At 45.0% G+C, this 21,716-nt stretch overlaps 1 protein-coding gene across 4 annotated transcripts; it reads right to left on the bottom strand.

Moving 5' to 3' along the window:
• Positions 1-271: 271 nt before the first annotated feature.
• Positions 272-20,580, bottom strand: LOC137664422 (cystine/glutamate transporter-like). Of its 4 annotated transcripts, none has more exons than XM_068402407.1 (13): positions 20,541-20,580; positions 16,086-18,416; positions 13,209-13,335; positions 12,354-12,469; positions 11,545-11,670; positions 9,066-9,165; positions 8,932-8,976; positions 8,621-8,744; positions 8,201-8,304; positions 6,288-6,384; positions 5,358-5,507; positions 2,635-2,809; positions 272-1,728 (listed from the first exon to the last, which is right to left on the bottom strand). In XM_068402407.1, exons 2-13 carry the CDS (start codon positions 16,279-16,281, stop codon positions 1,664-1,666), a joined length of 1,425 nt encoding a protein of 474 aa, XP_068258508.1. In that variant the 5' UTR covers positions 16,282-18,416; positions 20,541-20,580; the 3' UTR covers positions 272-1,663. The 4 variants fall into 4 exon arrangements, with proteins under 4 accessions (XP_068258508.1, XP_068258507.1, XP_068258509.1 ...); XM_068402406.1 differs by lacking the exon at positions 20,541-20,580 and adding an exon at positions 19,063-19,241; XM_068402408.1 differs by lacking the exon at positions 20,541-20,580 and adding an exon at positions 18,715-18,735.
• Positions 20,581-21,716: the final 1,136 nt, after the last annotated feature.

The following is a 21,716-nucleotide window of genomic DNA, read 5'->3' on the forward strand; positions in this document are numbered from 1 at the left end:
GGGGACTGACCCATGTCTGGGGGCCTGGAAACGTTTCCAGACCTCACTTGAAACCACACTATCATTTAAAGCCAGTACCTTCTCCTGTGGGTTGTGATGGTTGTCCCAGTAGGACTAGATTTCCTGTTCGACAATGTCCAGCAGCTTGTAAATTAAACTGTAGGAGGGGAGGGGGAGAGAAACGAGCCCTGCAACCCCGCTGCTGCTATCCCAGCTTAATTTAGCACAGGAACGGGAAGCAGTCATAACACGAATAATAATTCTCAATTGCTTTGGAAAAAACCCACAACTTATTTATTTCCAAATCTAGATGGTAAATTTTACAAGTTTCAGTAGATTACATTGGGTTTGTAAATGGTACTTCAGTTTTACTCTAAGTACATAAATGCTTGATACAAAAGATTAAAAATGCTCCATGTTCTGCTTTTTCTCTCTCCAGCGGTCATTAGAGGAGTCTCAGCATACTACTTCCCATCTTTTAGGAAAAGGTTAACAATTAAGTGATTGAAAATATCTAATTTATGTTTTATCTGGACATAACATTGCCACATTAATAACGTAAACCAAAGTAATCCAATAACAGAAACCTTTCTTATGTCAATAATTCAAATGAGCATTTACATATCGATTCAGCAAGTTATTTGACCACAGATTTGATGTTAAAGCTCTGACATGAAGTCTTTCATGTCTTCTTTATAGCATCAAAAGATGCACTTATTCAGGAATCTGCCCACAACTCATCAGCGGTCTTGTCTAACAAAAGGAGAAATTATATTTCACTGGAGTTGGGCCAAAATCTGAATTTTCAACTTCAATGGTAGTACCGGGTGAGGAGTGGGGCTGGGGAGTTGGGGGAGTGATCAGGATCTGTTTTGTCATATTCTTGCTGTTATTTAACTGATTTTTTTTGAATGTGTTTGTACTTTTTGAAATGTCATTTCAGAAAAAAAAGTTCTAAATTGAAATATTATTTCCAAGCAAAATAAACTTACTCTGCTTATACAATAATCAAAGCAAAACATTCTGACCTTACTTTGTTAATATTTGAATTTCGAAGGGTTTTCATATATCTCCTCATTAAGATGAATCTGCACTTTCTGGTGAATGAAGTTTTATCCCCCTGCCTCCTCATTTCCAATTCATCTACCTTATTTCTAATTTGCTCTCCCCACCCATTTTCCTGCATAATGCTTGCCTAGAGCACGGCTACTACAATGCTTCAGTTTGAAACCTGCATTTGGCTTCCATGCATTGGACCCTAAGTTCTGAACACACTCCATTCCTCTATTTGCCAAGTTAGGAAATTTTTAAAAAGTGTGTGTATATATATATATTTATATACATACACACACTATTTTACTGAGGACTGGGCTAGGCTGCAAAATTAGGATCTTGGTTTCAAACACACTCTGCAGGCAAAGCAAGCTCATTTAAGAGAACTAAATTGTTCTGCTAAAAAAGAAAAGGGCAGAAACAGATGTGACACATTCATCACAATCCCAATTTGCAAGTTTAGGAACACTTGCAGCAAGGTTTTGGCTCAGGCTCATCCTCATTTGCAGTGATTAAAAGAATAAAAGCATGGCCTGCTTTTGGTAGCATTAAAGGTATCAGAAGCGGAGTAAGCAGATTTTGTCTTCTCCTGTGAGTTCTGATGGTTTTCTCAGTAAGTCTTGATTTCTTGTTCGACTACTTCCAGGAGTAACTGTAGTTTGTGTGTAAGATAATCTGAAAGGGGGAAAAAAGGGAAGAAAGTTTAGTCCAGAGCAAATCTTGAAAATCAGAGCATCAGCACTGATGACTGGAGCACTTTATGTTGGCAGATCACTGTATCTGTTTCTTTCCTTACTGTATGTTTTCTTCTAATCAGTGGTTACTGATACACCTCAGCCTAACATCAAATCAAAAGAAAAGAAGATTCACAACTGAAATTATAAATTACACTCAAAACTGGGCTCTTGTTTCTGAGTAAATCATTGTGCCACCAGGGCTACACCCAAAGGAAATCTCTGCTCGACATTGCACGAAGTGGAGATGTATTTCATTTACACACTCACATCTGTGCCCAAAACCATCCTAGCCTCTTCACCAAACAGACAGCCCTCAGGTAGCACCATCTCCTAACCATCCTCTCCCCAGCCTTTCAGCAAGTATGTTTGTGCAGGGGGTCACAGTGTCTGCCTGTCAGTCTCTCTATCCTAACTTTTGATCTTGTTGCTCAGTGTCAGCCAAATTTGACTGAGAGGTGATGATCCCCAAGATATGATAAATTATAGGAGAAACCAGAGCTGGGGTGCGAAAGTGACCTTCTCAGTTCCCCGTGTTGGTAGACCTCAGCCCTGTCTTTTTTAAAACAAAGCATCAAGCTGGCTTGTCAGTATATTCACAAGTCAGGCAGACACAGCCCGTGCCTGGCTGCCAACTACCCGCAGCACAGCCTGCCCTTGTCTCTTTGGCTGCAGAGGCTGTGTCTTGGGAAAGCCATTGAAGGGGTGGCAGGGTCATGATTTAGGCTTCATGAGGTCTGTTGGTCATGGAGCAATTTGCGTTAGAGATGAGCCCTGGGAACAAACCAGCATCCCCACCCCTGAGCGTGTTTAGGTCCACAATACTGAAACACAAACACATACTTACAAAATGGGCTACGGCAATGACTTGACATTTTCCTGTGGATTATGAGGTAATAGACTGGAAAACCACTTAAAACCATGGTGCATCCAATGCTAATGTTCACAGGGTCTGAGTAGAAAGACATTGCCACTGTGAAGAGGCAGATGATGGTAAAAGAGACAGGAACGAACAGGGGAACCTGGGGAAAGGAGCACAGGAGACTCTCAGGCAAAACTGATGGCTGTAACAAATCAGCCTCCATACGTGCCAGCACACACTGTATTCACTTCTCCATATTGAAGAAGATGAGAAAAATCATACAGCTGTCCTGCACACTGTTTCTGTACAATCAGTTATGAACGACTAGGATGCATAGAACAAAAATTGACTCGTACCACCTTCAGGGCCCAGTGTGCCCTGTGAGGTGCGTGCCTCCTATAGTCACGTGCATCAAAATATAAACCTCACTTGCAAATGGAAGCCAAGCAGGGGAAGAAGTCACCTATACCCCACTGCTCTCTGAATGTACTGCTCCCGTGCATGGACATGCACACGTACCTACTTGCCACCTGTGGCAACTGCTAGTGGAAAATCTGAAGCCAAGAGCAGAAGCAGCACTTCAAATCAACCTGTTTGGTTATAACACTTGAGACTCATTTTGACCTGCCTCCAGCTTGCCTGAGAGTTATTGTGGTTAAACCAGGATAAACCAAACTCCCTATCTCCATAGCACTTGCATCAAGAACATGAGCTTCAACAACACCCTGATGAAAGACCAAAGAAGCAGTCAGCACTTCAGCCTTACACTGTTGAGTGAGTCAATTCATCTGGGTTATTGGGAGAGTAAAGCAGAAGACTTCATTAAATAGTAAAACTGTGAAACGTTCCCTCAGTCTTTGGATCCAACCTCATAAATAGTAAAACTGTGAAACGTTCCCTCAGTCTTTGGATCCAACCTCAGCTGAGTTACCCCTCCCCATGGCTGATAGAATAAAGGAGCTGCTGGCCTTACCTAGGGTGACAATCTCTTTTCTGGTAACAGAGATCCTATTTTGGATGCTGACCATGCCAAGCTGGAAGACATCAGTTGCCATAGCAATGGCAGCCATCCAGCCACCAAACTTAAGTGCTCTTGCTGTCTTTCCAGCCGGAGCATCCCCTGCCAGTCTCTCCTACGTGCACGCACTCACGCTGCACATCTCCTTGAGAGGTGTGTAAGAGGATTTCTTCCTCCTCTTACAGGTGTTTTCTCACCATTTTTAACTCAAAATGCTATAAGGGAGAAGAAGTATCAGCACAATCCCATGTATTTTATGATTTGTTCTCTATAAGCTGGTGGCAGAAGATGACCCGTATCTGGCCACTAGAGCGCAGCACATGCCCACACCACCTGCGCGCAGCCCTTCCCTCTTGCAGATAACTGGGCTTCGGGTTTCAAGTGGTTATAAAAACTAGGGAGGGGGGGGAAAAAATCAACCCAACTGACCGAAAGCTCAGCGTTTCCCTCCCTCACTTAATCTGCCTTTAGGAACCATTAAAAGCCCAAATCTCTGTCTAAAACAAAAGGGGGCAAAATCTCAGGAACCGAAAACATCACCAGTGCTATCCACTAATAAACTTCGCCTGAGAAGCTTGGTTTACAAGAAAAAAAGAAAACTTATTTAAAATCCTGTTCTGGGTGAGTACATGAGTGCAGCCAGCCAACAAACTGGGAAGCTTCAAGGTCTCTGCTAAACATGCTGTCATCAGCAAAAAAAAAAAAAAAAAGGAAGAAAAATTACCCCAAACTTCACATCAGGCCTCGCGCAGCTCGGGGAGGAGCCCTGGGAGCCGCAGGAAGAGTTTCTGTCCCCTGAGCTTCTCACTGATAGGCTGCCCGGTGCCTGTGGCCTCGGAGGTCTCCTCTCCTCCCCAGGAGCTGGCTGGAGGCACCACGCAGGCACGACCAGAAACAGGAACAAACTGTGCACGCCTCGAGCACCACCCCAGCCAAATGACTTCTGCGCGTTATCAGGCAGTGGGAAAGGTGCCTCGAGCACAAGAAAGCTGCTCCAGCACCAACTCTAACTTCCCCCGCCAACAGGAGGAGGATCCCAGCACCCAGCACCGTGAGAAGGGCCACCAGAGGGGCCCAGCTGGAGGCTAGGGAAAGGCACAAGAGGACAAGGTGTCCTACGCTTTGTGGTACACATGCACGTGCTGTGCACATCCTCAGGGTCTGCAGCAGCAATAGTGCACACAAGCTGCTTTACACTATACAATATTGTTGTGCCAGCAGATGATTCCCCTTAAGTCAGGTTTGCTGTCAGGAACCCTCCAACCATGCTCTTTTCCCCCAAACCTGACACCCTCGTGCTTCTCAGCTGGGGCTGAGATTTACCTACCACTGAAATAACATCCAGGCAAGGGTCACTCCTTGCAGCCCACGAGAGAGGAGTGTGAGAACTGCCTTCTGCACATCTCCCAGTTCCCAGCCTGAAACCTCGTCCCCTGGAGCAGGCTGCCATCTTACAGATGTGACTGGTGACACCATGTAGAACTGGCTTTATAGGATTTACCACATCTGGCTGTTTGGGCACATCAACCAATTTCAGGAGCTCCCCACATGCCTTACTGAGCAATAGGGATCGAGACCCCTTAGAGCCTAAGGGCAACCATGGCCATGTAATGCTCTAATTATTAGCAAATAAGAGAGAGGAATGACAAGCCTACACATTCCTGGCTGTTTGGTACATGCCATGCGTTACCTTGAATGGGCTGTGCAGCTCCGGGTGACGGTGGCGATGGACAATGAGCCCGAGGGTGGCTAATCCTATGAAGAGCCATCGGGAAAAGCTGAAGAAGTTCATTAGATGGTAGATATCTCCAATACACACCATGGCAGTAACCAAAGGGAACTGAGCATTATGAAGATGAAATACAGTCATTAAATCCTTACTACGGTCCTCAGACTAGAACAGGTAATATGGATCACCTCCTCCAGCCCCCCTGCAATCACTGGCAGCTACTTCACAGCCCCAACATTTCAGAGAACTTTACAAAACAGTGTCACAGACAGAAGGCAAAAGGCTTAAACACAGCCTTATGATGTGCTACAGAAAAGAGCAATCCTTTCAAGATCAACAGCATCTTTGATGCTTTATGCCCTAGGCAGGGCAATTAAAACATGCATGATTCAAAAGCCTGCACTGCTGGTACAAGGGCTACCTACAAAAATACCTGGTAAATTTTTAAGAGGTTAGCCAAGCTGCAGGAGGCACTGCAGCACAGTTAGAATGGAGCTGGACCATTGCCAGAAAGAAAAACCAAACCAAAACTGAGAGCATCTCTACAAATGTTCATTCCCTGCATTTCCACCACACCTGGGAATTTCAGTTTACCAAACAGCCAAAGCCTGGCACAGTATCAAGCAGCAGCTGCAGCAGATGGTAGGGACAGGACTTTTAAAAAAGGTGTCCGAGGCTATAAGGCAGGGCCTTTGAGGTAGTGGGTTTGGATACCACTGTTGGCACAAGGGGGCTTAATACTTCACAGTCATTTCCAGTATTCCACATTCTTTATTTTTTGGAGGCTGAGTTAGTGTCTCAACACCCTTTATAACTCCTCAGCTTCTCCAGGCTTTGCAAGAAAGCCAAGACTGCAAGAACAGGGCACGTCACACAGCCAGATCTCCTTACCATTAACATGACAGCGGGAAGGGGTGTGTGCCTTCGAATGTGGATCATGGAGAAGAGCGGAGGCCACTGTCCTTCCCTGGAAGCCACAAACAGAGTCCTAGGAAAAGACAGTGAGCCCTATGCATTAGCATCCCACAACCAGACTAGAAATGAGAAGATCAGTCGCTGAACTGACCTGAGGCCACAAGGCCTCCCCACCATCACAGGTCTGCTGTTCAAGGCCACAGTTCTGCCTTTAGCTGCACTTCTGGGGCATTTGGAAGAAAAACCTAATGCTGAATTCCCATAGCTGTCCCAGGACTAGTTAGTTCAACACAGTGCGGAGCCCACCAGCAGGACTGCTGGCAGTATCCCCTTGGGTGGCCTGTTAGCAGAGACCTTTGGGCAAGTCCAAAGCAACCATGAATGAGTTCAGGCTGGAAACAGAAGCAAGAAAGTTTCTTGCCATCAGAGAAGGGGTTAATCTTTCCAGTAGGAAGTGGAGGGGTCATAAACTTTATAAGAGAGGGTGGTGAGTTTATGAAAGGGGATTGTCAGTCTTGATGCCTATATTTTTTTAATATGTGTGTATTTATATAAAAATATAACTCTATATATAAAAATAAAGTGCAATTTCCTCAGATAATAGAGGATTTTCAATCCTTTGGCCAGCTGTTGGAAAAGATAGTTTGGCATACTGCCAAGAGGCCAGCTACACACAAGACCAGCTACAAAATGACAGCAGAGAGCTCCTTGCCTCCATCCCTCCTTTGACTCATGAAAGGGCAATTAGGGAGAAGGCATTGCATCCAATTTTATAAATTTAATATCCACAAACAAACCATGTCAGAGCATCAGCTGGGCTGGAGTGTGGCCCAAAGCAGCTGGAGCATGAGTGTAAAAATTGTTTTATTGCTGTCTCTGTGGTTTTGCAGGGGTGTGGCTGGCCGGCAGCCAGGGAGGCCCCATCGCTGTTTATATGGCCTTTCTACAGTGATTATGTTAATGGTGCCAGGATGGGGGAGAGAAAGGCAATAGGGACACACAGCACCTCTGTACTGTCCGAGGACTTCTCATTCTCAAAGAAAACCACTATATAGAGGAGCTAACGAGGAGGATTCTCCACACTTCTATTTAACACAGGACTTCAGGGTAGTGGATCAAATAACTCATTAGCTTTCACACTATGAAACATCCCTTTCATATCAACTGATTTTTCCTTTTGCAATCAAAGCTGTGAAACAGAACCGTCTTCAAAGAGCTCGCTCAACTCCTCCGGACCAGCATGACGTGCTTCTCCGTGAGCTCTGCCCTCCTTTCCAATTTCAAGGCTCCCATAAGGACATGCAGCGTAGTAGCCAGTGACACTGGCAAGGTAATTTTTCCATGGAACAAAGCTTTTGTTCTTGCTACAACAAGAGTTGCTGAGCCTCAGCTATTGCTTTAGGAATAGCCCATCCCTGATAACATTTCACTGACCTGAAAGCAAAGTCCTCGAGTAAGAGTTTGCCTTTGGCCAGAGATCCTCACAACAGAGGCACCCCGTGCCCTGCAGCAGAGCAGCTGGGTGAACCCAGCAGAAGAAGACTTGGTCACACTGAGCAGCTGCCAACATCAACAAAGCCTCTAGTTCACCAGAAACATTGACATTTCAGTTTAAACTGGGGATTTAAACTGAAGGGTGGGGGGAGAAGATAAAAATCTTTGTTTGTGACCAGCCCTAGATACCAAAGTCTGGACCTGGCCAGAAACAGAAAGGGTAGACCTTTAGCCAACAGGGATCATCCCGTAGTTGACATCCTGGGATTCAAAGGCCTTACTTTTCCCACAAGAGCGGCTAAAATGCCATCATGTGGGTGGGCAGTTGCACAGTTCGATGATGCTTCCCTCCAATTCAGTAAGCCAAAAGAGTAACAAATTCTTAGGGACGAGACCTTGAAAATGTCAAGATTCCTCCATTCATGGTTCCAAAGCAGGACAGTGCGACAAGGACAGGGACCACGGAGATCAGGCCTTTGAAGGCTCGCTGCACAAAGCTCTGTAGGGAGAGCAAGCATGACTTTAGGAACATGTGGTGATCTCTAGACATCAGATTCAAAAGAAAGAAATCTTCCGCCATCAAAGGAGTAAAATATAACTCATAAATCTTGCCTTTTCTACTGTCATCTGCAGGTTATTTTTCATTATCTTTTAGGCAAGACTAGAAGAAGTTACTGTTGCTCAATGACCCAGAGGAATCACAAAGCAATAAAGCATTTTATAGGAAAACCATCTCCAAAACACTTGCCGTGACCACCCCCTTCAGCACAAGCTGACCACACTGAAGAAAGGTAATGGTATGGGTGACTACTCACCACAGCCACAGCAGGAGAAGCCAGAACATCTTGCGTTCCCAGGACTGTGTAATAGGAGACGTTAGTGAGCATGTACCCCACAATTACCGTGATCACGGACACGATGACAGCCAGGGGGATATTTCTACAAGAAAGGGGAAGAGAGACACACAAAGAACAAGCTGTTATCCCTTGTTATGCACAGTATTACCGCAGATCACAGCTGGCGTTGGTTAGGTGAACCCGCAAACTTATTTCCTCCCATACTGCATTTGGGAAAGCTGCGGTACCCCAGAGGCTGGTAACCCAAGACAACTTCTTCCCAGCCTTACCGTTCAGGTCTGACTAACTCTTCACGCACAAAGCTGGCTTGAAACCTGCATGGTGGGAAGAGATAGGGAGAGAGTTTGAGCTGTGTCTCAGACACCAGTCTGCTGCCCATGAAGTGCCCTCCCTTCACACCTACCAGCCTGAATATGCGAACATGCCTGCGTAAAAAGCCAGCGGCAGCTTATCCAAAACCAGCAACTGTCTGTCAAAAGCATCCTGGAAGTTTTCGGTATGGCCTGCAGAAGGTATAAACAACGTACACAGCAGGGAAATGTCAAAGGTGGGCTTCCTTCATGCCGGATAACACCCCTTGTACCTCTTACCCAGACCTGGGAAGAGTGTTTATGACTTCCTTGGAGCAAGGTATTCAGATTTGTTTCATTGCTTTAATTTGCAGTGCTGTGCTGATGCGTTTACTTCACAAACAGTGACAAAACAAATCCATCCCCCATCCAGCTACAGAAGACATTTCAGGAAGGGCAATGGCAGCAGCTGGTTCTGTTTCAGACAGAGTCTGCTGTGGGAACTGGAGGTCGTGGAGACAAGAGCCCAGTTGTCCTGTCCTTTCTTTAGGCCCAAAATTAATTCACCATGTTGACCCCCCTCTCCTCCCCAGCCCCCTAAGCAGCTGGACGCACACTCCTCTGATGTGGTGCATCCAGTGAGGCAGCTAATGCAGCTCTCACTGTGCTCCCTCCTGATCCCGCTGCCGGAGCACTGACCCCAGCCCCACACTGGCTGGAGCGTGGGAACCGGGGCGGAGAAGGGAGCGGGAGCAGGGAGCTGGGACTGCAGGAGGAGGAACTGAGGACACAGAGGGCAAAGCAAATAAAATCTAAAAAGTAGAGGTGGCTCAGACAGAGATCCCGTTTTACCAACTCCCCCAATTTTCCTAAAAGTTCTCTGCTTGAAGTAACAACAACAACCAAACAAACAAAAAAAAAAAACGAGTTCAGGATTTTGGATATGAACCATATTTTATCAAACTCCAAAAAAACTAGGGAAGGGGGAAACACCTAACAGCCTCTCATTCAAAGGAAGATCAATAAAAAACACAGTCAAAAGGAGCTGTATTTCCAACATTTTCAAATCCAGGTGGCCCAAGGTTTGGTTCCACATCTGTATTCAGTTCCCCATATCAAAGTCTCTTTAAAAGTAAAAGGTGTGGAGCTCGCCTTAGCTGGGCTTCACTGGGAAAGGGATGAAATGGCATGGAGCACATGGAGAAAGTCAGGCCACTTCTATGGAGGTGTCTCTGCAAGGATCTCTGTGACAAGATTTGGGTATTTGGGTTTGAAACACTGGCCCAGAAAGTCTCTAAAACAAACCTGAGCCAAAGGGATGGTAATGGCAGAGAAAAGGATAAGAGTGCAACCAAAAATAGTAGAACAAGGCAGGGGAACCAGGCACACTGATTTAAAAGCGTGAAACTGATTTTTAAGCAAAAAAGCAAGTCAAAAAGAAAATAGAAATTAAGAAAACTAAACCAAAATATGGGAGTGGGTCTATTGTGGTAGTCTTTTTATGCTCTAAATTGATTGCTGATAAGTGACAGTGCATAAAAAGGATTTATTGTCTGCAATACATTAATGAGTGATTTACAGTCCCCCATGAGTCACATTAAATACAACCTGTCATATCGGATTCTCTTGGTGAATTCTCCCTCCAGATGTCACCGGCACTTATCCTCCTCCACGGAGGACGGGTGCCAGGGCTCCAGATTGTCATTTGAAGGCATTCCTAACAATGATGGCTCAGGATTTCCATCTGCAGAGCAGTCCTTCAGTTCAGAAGTGGTGCCAGCCCGAGGGGATCTTTGCATGTTCAAAGGAGCCAGCTCCAGACATCAGAAAGAAACACGAATGTGAAGCCTACTGCCTGTGTTGTTTTCTCAGCGCAGGAAGGTAATAGTGTGAAGAGGGACCAGGCTTCATCCCTTGAGTGGGAATGCCTTGGGCTTTTCTATAAACTGAGACTTGGATTAAAGCCAGTACTCTTGTATCATTCCCAGAAGATACTGCTGGTAGGTTTTTTCCCCACCCACTCTGGATGTCAGTGTGCAGTCCTGCACGGGTCCATTGTAAGTTTACTAAGTTACTGCCAATCTCAATTAGGAGGTAAAAAACATTCGCTTAAGCCACAGAAAGGTTAGAGATGCAGTTACCAGGGCTCAGCTGAGGGCCTGTGACTCATTATGCAGCAGTCGCTAGCTTGGGTCACCACGGGATGCTGTCACACATCCCTGACATCCATCAAATTTGTGCTGATGTGGAAGGATTTCGAGCCACACTGAAAATGGGCAAGTCTGACACCAAAGAAAGACCGTCTGCAGAGGAAGGTGCCTGTATCACCCTGGGTAGGCTCACACAGCCTCAGGCACTGAGGCTCGCTCAGTTTTGGAGTAAGCACAGCTGAGCCAGGTACATCAGCCCAGCGCAATGATGCAGCTTAGTGCCAGCTACCCTGGTCTCGGCTCCCAGCTAATTCACATCCATCACAGAGGCAGAGAAAGCTCCTGACAGCTAAATGAGTACCACACTTGCCACTAGGGACCGATAAAAGCCCTGATGAGCCTGATGAACACACCCTCCCTCAGCCACACAAAGCACACCTACCCTGGGCCAGCAGCATCATCCCTGGCACAATGATGAGTGCGAGAGCCAGGAGTTTGACGATCGAGAGAGCCGTCTGCAGCCGGGCACTCCAGGTGACACTCCAGGAATTGAGGGTGAGGACCACATCTGGAGAGGAGACCACACTGCTACAGCTGTAGCCCATGCTCAACGCATGCAGAAAAAAATATGGCAGCACTTCCTGCTCTAGGGATGCCAAGAAGAAGGTTGCATCTTTACAGAGAGGATGCTCGGGGTGAAAGATGTCAGAAACCATTACAGGTGTGGCCCAGTGTATCACGGTTGAAGGGGGAGACAAGTTATGCTCCTAAGAGGGACCAAAAGCCTGATTCTTGTGGGGTGATCCACACCTGCCTGGGGGGAAGGTGTGAATTTGCAGGGACGTCTCGGCAGCCCCCTTCACAGCGGTCCCTGTTCCAGCACACACTAGCCCAGAGCTGGAAGGACAGCTTCACAGGCTGGGTGCACCAGGTGGGGAGTCCAAAAACTTGAGCCTTACGCCCTCAACCCAGGTGGTATTTGCAGAATTATACATGAAGAGTTTCTACTCCTGTACTTGGCATGATCCCCCCAACCTAGGGTTCCAGTTGGTCAACAGGGAGGCCCATTCCTCTTCTTGGAGAATATAGTGGCTCCAAACCAGGGTCTTGGATCAGGAAGTTTTGGGTGGCCAAGGCGGTAAGACGGGGCCCTGATCCCACAGTTATCCCAGCAGATAACGCCCTGTAAGTGCCCCTGGTCTGGGGCAGAGAGGCTCCGAGATTGGCAGTCCTATAAAAGTTAGTACTTACAGTACCCCAGGAGAGACACGAGCTTCACAGCAGGGACAGGGGCTGCACAGGGGGCAAAAAACGGCTCCAGCATGTAGCGTCCAAATGCCAAAGAAACCACAGCGCTGTTGGCAGGCCTGGAGGGGGAACGAAGCACAAACTGTGGTCTGCGGACAGCCAAAAAATGGCATGATGCAAAACTGCACAAAAATCAGGAGGGGGGGAAAGTTTCCCCATCCAGCTTAATCCTGCTCTCCCATGCAGATGGTGAATTCCCATAGAGTCTTTTTCATAGGTTTTTCTCAGTAAATGGGTTAAAAATCACGTGCTGCAAAAAGATTCATTCCCAACTTGAAAGTAAAAGTTGAGATTAATCTTACTGAGCAATGCAGTGTGGTTCATATGTCCTGCTTCATCTCAGCTTACATGGAGGACACAGGTTATTGAGAGGTAAGGACTTTAAAAAGAAAGTTAAAAAAAGAAGTAATTTACATTTTTCTGAAATATTATTTAACTCAGGGCTAAGCCAGAAGGTTGTCTCCACAGGAGAATCCGAAAAAGTTTCACGATGAAAACAGAAGATCTGAAATAAATCTGGCATCTATTGTCAGTTTCTGAAAAATACCATGGCTCTTGGAGGATACCAGCTGCCAAAGGAGAAGAGAGATATTCTTCGAGTACAGATCACGTTGAAAATGTGTAACTATTTACCCATTATGCCTTCTTCCTTTTATCACTGAAAAAAATTTAGAAGTTGTTCAGATTGTTTCTACTCTTTACTTTACAAACTGCCTCGACTGTTACCTGGCACTGTAACTTTTGGTTTTTTAAATTATCACAGCATCCAGCAAAAGGCAAACAAACAAAATCTTTTACCTGATAGCAAAAAACTCTGCCCACAGGAACAAGAAACTTGGCAGACGCCCTAGTGTCTCCAAAATGTAGATATAATGTCCTCCAGACTTGGTGATTCTTGTTCCAAGCTCTGCGTAACACAAGGCACCTGGAAAAGTTCAGGTAGAAATGCACTGAGTAAATCATCCCATGGATTTTCTCTTTTCTGCGTGACTTCTCAGGGATTGAATGAATCTATTTAAAATAAGTCATGAAATAGAGGAAGAAAAAGGGGTTTAGCAGAACCACTCTTCCCTATTTTTGTGTGCTACAGTGTTTTGAAGTAAGTTTTGAAGTAATTGACTTTTGTCAGAAGGAAATAAATTCTCCATTTTCTGATTAATGATACAAGTTGTCCATGGAAGTTATGTGGAAAGGTGTGTGATAGAAATGTTGCACTAAGCTACAAGAGGTTTCCTTTGAAAAATGTGCTGGAGGTTTGGGTTCTCGCTTCTCCTCACAGTTAGACTGGTGAAATGGTGCTTACGAGGCAGTTACAGCAGCTCAGCTGACAGGCCATGGCTGAACTGGTCATTTCAATCACATTTTTGATCATAGACCATGTTCATGTGTCCTTATGTTGCATCTTCACATAAATCCCTTCCTTCATTCGAAGATACCAGACAGAGGACCTGGAAGAGCATCTCCTCTGAGAGGGAAGACCTGCCACCGAAGGAAAACTCATCCCCAATGGTGCAGAGCAAGGGAAGCATCTGCATGAGAAGCTCAGTCAGTCTCTTCTCACCTGTTCATGTACGAGTGCATCAACAGACCTGGGGACTGCCTGTTCCTGCCTTGCCAAGCACCTCTGTGCCTCCTTGCCCCTGCACCGGGGCACAACGAGAAACCCCGAGAGAGGTGCGCCAGAGAAGACAGCTTAAAATTGTCAGGCAAATGGATAGAAAACTTTATGCCTCTGCCAAAAAAAATCCCATCTGTGTTTTCTCTACAGAGCAATTCATCATGCCATTCGAACGTGTCTAAGTATGAATCTTAAGCCCTGCCTGCACTGGATTCACTTGCTAGGTTAAACATCCTTTGTTCACCAAAAGAAATCATAAAACACTTCACTTTGAGCACAACTCTCCTTGCTGTGGTGCTGAGTGCTGCTGGGATGTGACCCTGTGGGGTAAGAACATCTCTAGCTGTGCTATCTACTTCTTTGCCCAACTCAGGCGGCTATGGTGGGAGAGCACAGAGGAACCCAGTGGTGATATGGCCATGCCTTCAGATCCCGTGGCGATTGTGCCATATTTAGGTCATACTGATGGTGAGGACCTTAAGTTTTCCCACCTCTCTGTTGGCCAATTTGTGCAGAATCCCTGTTCAAAGTGTCGATTATAGGCAGACAGCTCATCCCATTTATTCCAGTGGGTCTCTTTACATGTTTCAAGCGTGCATTCAAGTGCTTTGCTGAACTCATGCTATGAGACCCGTATAAATGCCGTACTTGAAAGAAAAATAGCATAAAAGAAAGCAGGCCTCTTTAATGTACTGCAAAAAAAAGCATCAGAGAAACGATCAGGGGAGGTCATCAAGCTGATAAAAGGGAAGAACAAACCAATAAATTTGGCTACAAAATACAATAACTTGATAAAGAAGCTCCCAAGGCCCTTCCAGCAGAGTCTATCAAAGGATGCAACAGAGAGAGAAACCTTTCCAAGTGCAGAGCTTGGGCTAAGTGATCAGCACACACGTTATCATTTATTGCTCTGCTCAGTTAAAAGAAACACTGTGCTCACATTATATTTTAATATTTTCTTTAAGCAGAAGTATATAATGCACTAAACAACCACACATACGCTGCAACGTGAAATATCGGTACACATATGCTGAAAGCAAGAACCACACTTGTTGCCATATTAACAATTGAATGTTTTGATTTCTGAACTTGCGTGTACATGTCGCAGTGTCAAAGTGTTTTTTTCCACATGGAGTATTTCTCCTTTCTTGTTTTTTTTTCCCCTAAGTTATGACAGAAGAAGAACTTTAAAGTCACCCACTGAAATAAACATCAGATTTCTCCCCAGAGCTGAGAGATCTTGCAGTTCTGAGATGGTGATTTTATACAGTTAATGACGGAAACTAAAAGCCATACATTTTATCCATTGTAACTTTAAGAGCTACATTATTTCAGAAGAACTAGAATGAAACTGTCATCAAAAATTCAACCCTTTGTGAGAAAATACTGGTATTAAATGCCAGAAACCGAACCAAGGGTAACGCATGGAAAGCGGGGCTGAACTGACTGTTCTGCGCCGTCTCCTGCTCCAAGATAGCATTGGACATACCCAAACCATTTCTGATGGACACCCAGACACCCACCCCTGGCTGGTGGATACTCTGCAGCTCCCCAGGCTGAGCCCAGCAGTCGGCTCTAGTGATTCTCTATCCTCACTGACAGAAAGGGGATCCCTTATGGCATATTAAGACTGTCACTTCTTGCCCTTTTTACAGTGTCTGTGAAAAGCACTGCTTAGCCCTCGGACTCACAAGTGCGTTTTAGATGCCTACATCTCCCTTCCACCTTACAGAATGAGTCGCCTCATTTTCTCCCAGCTTTCCTGGCAGAGACCATGCTATCTCCACCTGCAGTCATAGTCACATCTCTGCCCTGGCCTTGCACATGGTTTTGTATTCACAGACCATAAGTGCTGGGATTTTGTCTGTCACTCAGGGGAATCATTTGAACTAAAGACCCCTGGTGACCCCCCAAGTCTTGTTAAACCTTTGTTTCTCTTGCAGTAGGAACAGGGAATTTTTGGTTTATTCTTCTCCCAACTTTTTATGCATAAAATCATGCTGGCTCCCCTCACCTCCCAGGTGCTTGAGCAAAGGCTGACAAAGCTCACCACTCACCAAACATTGAGAGGATCCCACAGGCAAACCAGACGACCAGAGAGAAACCCACGCTGCCGGAGTTTTTCAGTACTCCTTTTGGGGAGATAAAGATGCCACTGCCAACCATGCTGCCGATGAGGAGCGAGAAAGCCCTCAGCAAAGTTATCTTTTTCCTCAGAAAGATGGCCTCCTCTGCTTTCTCGTCTTTCCCCATGGCTTTCTTCTAATCCCAGGGGAAGGTCATGCATTCAGGAGCTACGGTCTCCCAAGTGTCCTCAAGGCTCACCTGTAAGACGAGGAAAGAGTTAGGGATTCGGGGGTCTTGTTTTCTGGACAAGATTTTTCACAGAAATCTGTCAAGATCTGTTGAAACAGTTATCCTCAGCTGCTGGATGCACCAACAAAACCACAGGTGCATATAACACACTCAGTATCATCTCTCACATCAGCACAGCTCCTGAGAGGGACTAAGTGTTTTCTGCCTCTTCTGCCAAGGAGCACAGAGCATTACAGAAGCTGCATGCCACACTTCAGGATATGATTTCCAAATTCAACTTTGATGCTCACACTGGAACAGGCCAGGTTAGGGTTAATTTAACAGGATCTAATTTGGGGGAACGTTGATATCAGCACGCTGGCAGAAAGCAGATTTCAAGTTGTAAACCTAATAATCAAGCACTTGAAGACGTCTGAGGTTAAAAAATTTTTTTTTTTTTGAGGAGCAAAGACCTCTGTTATTTGGGGTGCACGGATGATTTAAGCTTTTTTAACTTCCTATCCAACCTTGCTCAATGAACAAACACCGATTTTCTCACTAGGACTTCATTTTATCAGTGTTTCTTAATAGATTGTAAAGCCTAATATCAGAGTATTGAAGAGTCAGGAATAAGTTCTGTTTACAATTGTAAGAGCATAGTGATTAATATCAGTTGTGTTGTTTCTTCTATTAATATAAAAACTTTCTTGGTAATAACAGCAGGAGTGAAGTTTTTCTTAGAAAAGAGGGAACTTCAGACACTCCAGGGATCACACAAGATGGTCTAGATCCAGTTCTCTCGTGCCGCTGTAACCTCCTACTTCACCGTCTCATCTCTCCAGTTTCTCTCTCAGTCCTAGGCTGGCACCTTCGACAAGAAACTCACCTACTGCTTAGGTAGGTAAGAGGAATTCACATCAGTTACTACAGTCCAATTTGCTGTAGCAAACCTGTTTGTAGTTTTCCTAACAGCAAGGCAGACATTTTACACTGGTAATTAACCCTGGTAGAGCAGACAGGACAGGTCTGGAGTAGATAATTTGGCTCCTGTCCCTCCTCCTGCCACACAGCCCCTCCGATGCTCACACGCTCGGCTTTAGTGTTTTTTTTCATTATTCTAATGCAGTAAAATTGCAGGTATAGTGAATATTTGCCCCAGCCCCATGACTTTAAGCTATTGCAAATTTACACTGTACATGAGACCATATTTTACGGATTTCTTAAATTGTTTAATAATAGCAGTGGTGTGTCCAAGAGCAGGCAGTGGTCACCTATAGAAGCAGATCTCAGCAGCCAGAAATCATTTTCTTGATAGTCTGTATTTTCCATCCATAAACGTCCCCATAACTTTGAGGGGACAATTCTTATTACCACTCACCCACAATACCTCTTTGTATAAACTCAGTATAACCAAGGGCTTCTTTCCCCCATCCCCAGCTATTTTCCCACCTGGAAATGGGCAGGAAGAAGCGGGGGTTATCACTTTCTCCACACACATATGAACAGCACATGCAGAAAGCCCTCTCTCCTGCCAGCAGCGTTAGCTGGTTTCTCTGAGATCGTGCCAAGCCTGCACAAGCATCTTCTCAATCAAACCAGCCAAGTTTAGTTATTAAACCTCTAATGAGTCCCGGAGGACTCCTTAAGGCTCAGATGGGTCACATCAGACTCGTCTGGTCCCGCAGAGCTGCTCCTCAGTGTCCCAAAACCTCACAGGGCTGCTGGAGACAGCAGCTCCGGAGGACCAGGGAAGACCCCCCCAGGAGCTTCCCGAGCCACCAGCTGCAGTTTCTTCAGATGCTAATTAATTAGCTCACATAAAATACTGATATCATCTGGTATTTCTCAGCCGAAAGGAGAACCACAGAGCATTCATTTGCAATGGTGAGACACAGAGGTCTCACCAAATTGAAACCGAACTGAAGAAAGATGCTGTGCACAGCTATGTCTAAAATGCTGTTGTGTGAGATAATTAAAAGGGCACTTATCTGTTTGGCTGGGTTTTAAACAAAGCAGGTGCATTTACAATCCATCAGACTCCCATTTCTTGCTGAGATCCCGAAGCAGCAAAAGACAGCGTCTCTTTGCAGGCTCTGAAATTACCCAAAGAGGCGGGGAGGAACAAAAAAAGGAGAGATCAAATCAAATTTACAGACCAGGTTAATGATCCAAAGCAAATACCAAACTCCATACTTCTGTCCACGTGCTTTTTTTTTTTTTTTAATACTACTGCCATGTAAAAGTATTTGGAGTCCAGTAAATTTCAGAAACATTAAATCTGTCAGGATTTGTTCCAGAAGCTGTTAAAGGAGGAAAAAGAAAAAAAAAGAGAAAGAGTAACAGAAAGCTATTTAATTGCACTTCAAAGAGACACCTAGCAGAGCCCACCACCTGGAGAGACCATTCCTGGCTGCTCTGCTTTCCAGCTCCATTCCAGTACCAGGCACATTAAAATGAAGAGATGTCAATCCTTGTGGCAATGCTTAAGAATATTCACGATGTGCTTAGCACAAAGGAAACACACAAAGCTGCTTTTTGTTCAGCCTTTTGACTCAGACAGGCTCAAATCCTTTTAGTTCCAAAATGTGGTGGTACCTTTACATGAGATCATCAGCGAGGAGGACTGGAGAAAAACAAACCCATTTCACAACTTTTCACACCTGCTAGATCTTTACTCTGTTGTTCTTCATCTTTACTTATTTCTTTTTTATTATTATTATTTTTAGCTGTTAACCTTACCTCGCAGGCACTGCAGCATGGATGGAGATGAAGGAGACAAGCATAAAGGGAAAACCACGTTTGTTATTCGTAGTGGGGTCTAGAGGCCCCAGTGGAGAGCAGCACCCACCGTGATCAGCACACAGGCAGAGTAGATGTTACTCTGCTGAAAAGCTATTGCTATAAACAAGCAAGTTGGAAAGAGCAGAGGGGGGAAAAAGCACCATTCTCAGCTGGGGAGCTGAGACCTAGAGCAACTAGTGACCTTCCTCCTCTTATCACGCAGGAAGCGGGTGGCTTCCTTGGGAAACAGGTCACACCTCCAGAGTCCCAATTCAATGACTTACCCAAAAACAAAAACAGAAACAGCTACCAGGGAATACTCTGAACTATTTAGAGCTGTATTTTCATTGTGTGGGCCTCAATCAATAGCATGCAGCCAAGAACAGGTTAACCCCTTCCTTTTCATGCTGCAAAAGATGCAGGCATCAAACTGTTCTCTGCAGTCCCACTATTTTTTTGGGTTTTGGTGCCAAAAATGTCACTCCAATTCAATGTCCACCAGAAGGCACAGGAGCTAACTAAATAAAATCAGCAGTGAGTGGGAGCTTTTTTATTCATGCATGAAAGTAGAATAAATAAGCTTTAATGAGACTGGTGGTGGTCTGTTCTGGCAACTCGATCAGAAAATCTATTTAGGAGACCTGAGAGATCACAGAATCACAGAATCAACCAGGTTGGAAGAGACCTCAGGGATCATCGAGTCCAACCGTTGCCCTGACACCACCCTGTCAACTAGACCATGGCACTAAGTGCCATGTCCAGTCTTTTCTTAAACACATCCAGAGATGGTGACTCCACCACCTCCCTGGGCAGCCCATTCCAATGTCTAATAACCTTTTCTGTAAAGAAATTCTTCCTAATGTCCAACCTGAACCTCCCCTGGCGAAGCTTGAGGCTGTGCCTTCTTGTCCTATCGCTAGTTGCCCGGGAGAAGAGGCCAGCTCCCACTTCACTACAACCTCCCTTCAGGTAGTTGTAGACTGCAACAAGGTCACCTCGGAGCCTCCTCTTCTCCAGGCTAAACAACCCCAGCTCCCTCAGCCGTTCCTCGTAGGTCAGACGCTCCAGACCCTTCACCAGCTTGGTCGCCCTCCTCTGGACTTGCTGTTTTGTTTATAGACCAAAATGAACACAACAAACAGGATGAAAAGACAAGACATGCAGATCAACTTCTTTTCAGCTTTCTACAGCTGGTTTACCACCCAAGAGGGACAGTAGTTAATAAATCAGGCTCAGGATTACAGCCACAGATGCAGTAATAAATCCAGGGTGATTGCCTAAGGTGTGAATGTAAGAATAATTTCCACCGGCTCCTCTTTCTACAGAGTTTCACAGATTTAGTCTCCTGAGTTGTTTATCAAAACAACTTTTTCTTAATGAAAAAATTTCTTTTAAGCCTTGACAGCAAAATGGTTCTTGGCTCAGGTCACACTTACCACTTTCATCATCTCATTTAGGTATTTCCAGTTGTCCTTTGAACAAGAGTGAGTTTTTCTGGAAGACTGATGATGTGGCAAGTCTGGACCTCTTGATGATATGATGATAATCTTTTAACTGAGAACCTGAAAGTGTTGAATCCACACTTTGGCTCGAAATTGGACTAAACTGAGTCTGGTTTTCAAGCAGCAAAATTTCTGTTGCTTTTAGAATTCCTTCCTACCAGGATTTATATCCTACACCAAGTTTAGAATTCTTCATTATGACCAGGCTGCCAAAGCAGCCATTACAAGTGGAGATGTTTTAATAATAGTAGCACTAATTCATTTTCACAAGATGTACAGATCATATGATGTCATCTCACTTTTCTAAGCATCTGAGTGTAACTCTCCATTCAACTGCCACAAGAAGTTCACACTTCTGTGCATCCAGAACTTATTTTCCATTAATGTTGTGCAGGAACATTGGCTCTTTCATGAGCATTTCTTCCTTTCATGTTGCCAGTGACACAAAAAACACAAACTTGGGAAAGACTCACACCTGATTAAAATAGACTCAACTCTTCTTCTACAGCACCAGCTATTAAAGACTATCAGAAAGGTGCACCAGCATCTTCTACAGCACCAGTTATTAAAGGCTATCAGAAAGGTGCACCAGCATCCCTGTGAAATGAACTAACACGATTCCCCTTTCTTACAAGCAGAAGAAGGAAATACCCCAGGCACTTGCCTCCCTGCTCATTGTACCCAAAGGAGCAGCACCCAGAGGACCAGGCACTGGGGCTCATAAATCCTAGGGAAAAAAGTCACTGAACAAGGAGACAGTCTCACATAGCAGTGCTTCCCAAGGCCAACATCTTGGCTCTATAATATCTCTTGTGGGGCACAGTGTAGGGAAGTGTCCTTAGAGCTTTGTTCTTTTGCGGACGGCTCTCCAAGTAGCAAGCTGTTTTCACTCTCCAGATCAGACCTCCTCCCTGGAACAAGACAATTTGTCCTGTTTGAAACTGTTTTCTTAGCTGCGTAAGACAGAACACAAAAAAAAAAAAAAAAATCTAAACATTTCGAGCAGAAGAGACCCTACAGAGAAGTCTAATGCTGTAGCAAAGTACAGCCAGAATTTCCCCAAATGAGAATTCATCTTAACCGTTTCAAATTAAAAAAAAAATAATCCCG

Source organism: Nyctibius grandis, chromosome 5, assembly GCF_013368605.1.
Source record: "Nyctibius grandis isolate bNycGra1 chromosome 5, bNycGra1.pri, whole genome shotgun sequence".
Classification (NCBI taxonomy): domain Eukaryota; kingdom Metazoa; phylum Chordata; class Aves; order Nyctibiiformes; family Nyctibiidae; genus Nyctibius; species Nyctibius grandis.

What these genes read in the sequence shown, in the direction of transcription:
- LOC137664422 (XM_068402407.1), bottom strand. Translation starts at nt 16,281, where the DNA reads ATGGGGAAAGACGAGAAAGCAGAGGAGGCCATCTTTCTGAGGAAAAAG. An exon ending in CGTGTCTCTCCTGGGGTACT is followed by an intron (nt 11,671 to 12,353) that starts GTAAGTACTAAC and finishes TCTCCTCTCCAG; the next exon opens with ATGTGGTCCTCACCCTCAAT. An exon ending in GATGATGCTGCTGGCCCAGG is followed by an intron (nt 9,166 to 11,544) that starts GTAGGTGTGCTT and finishes TACCTTCTGCAG; the next exon opens with GCCATACCGAAAACTTCCAG.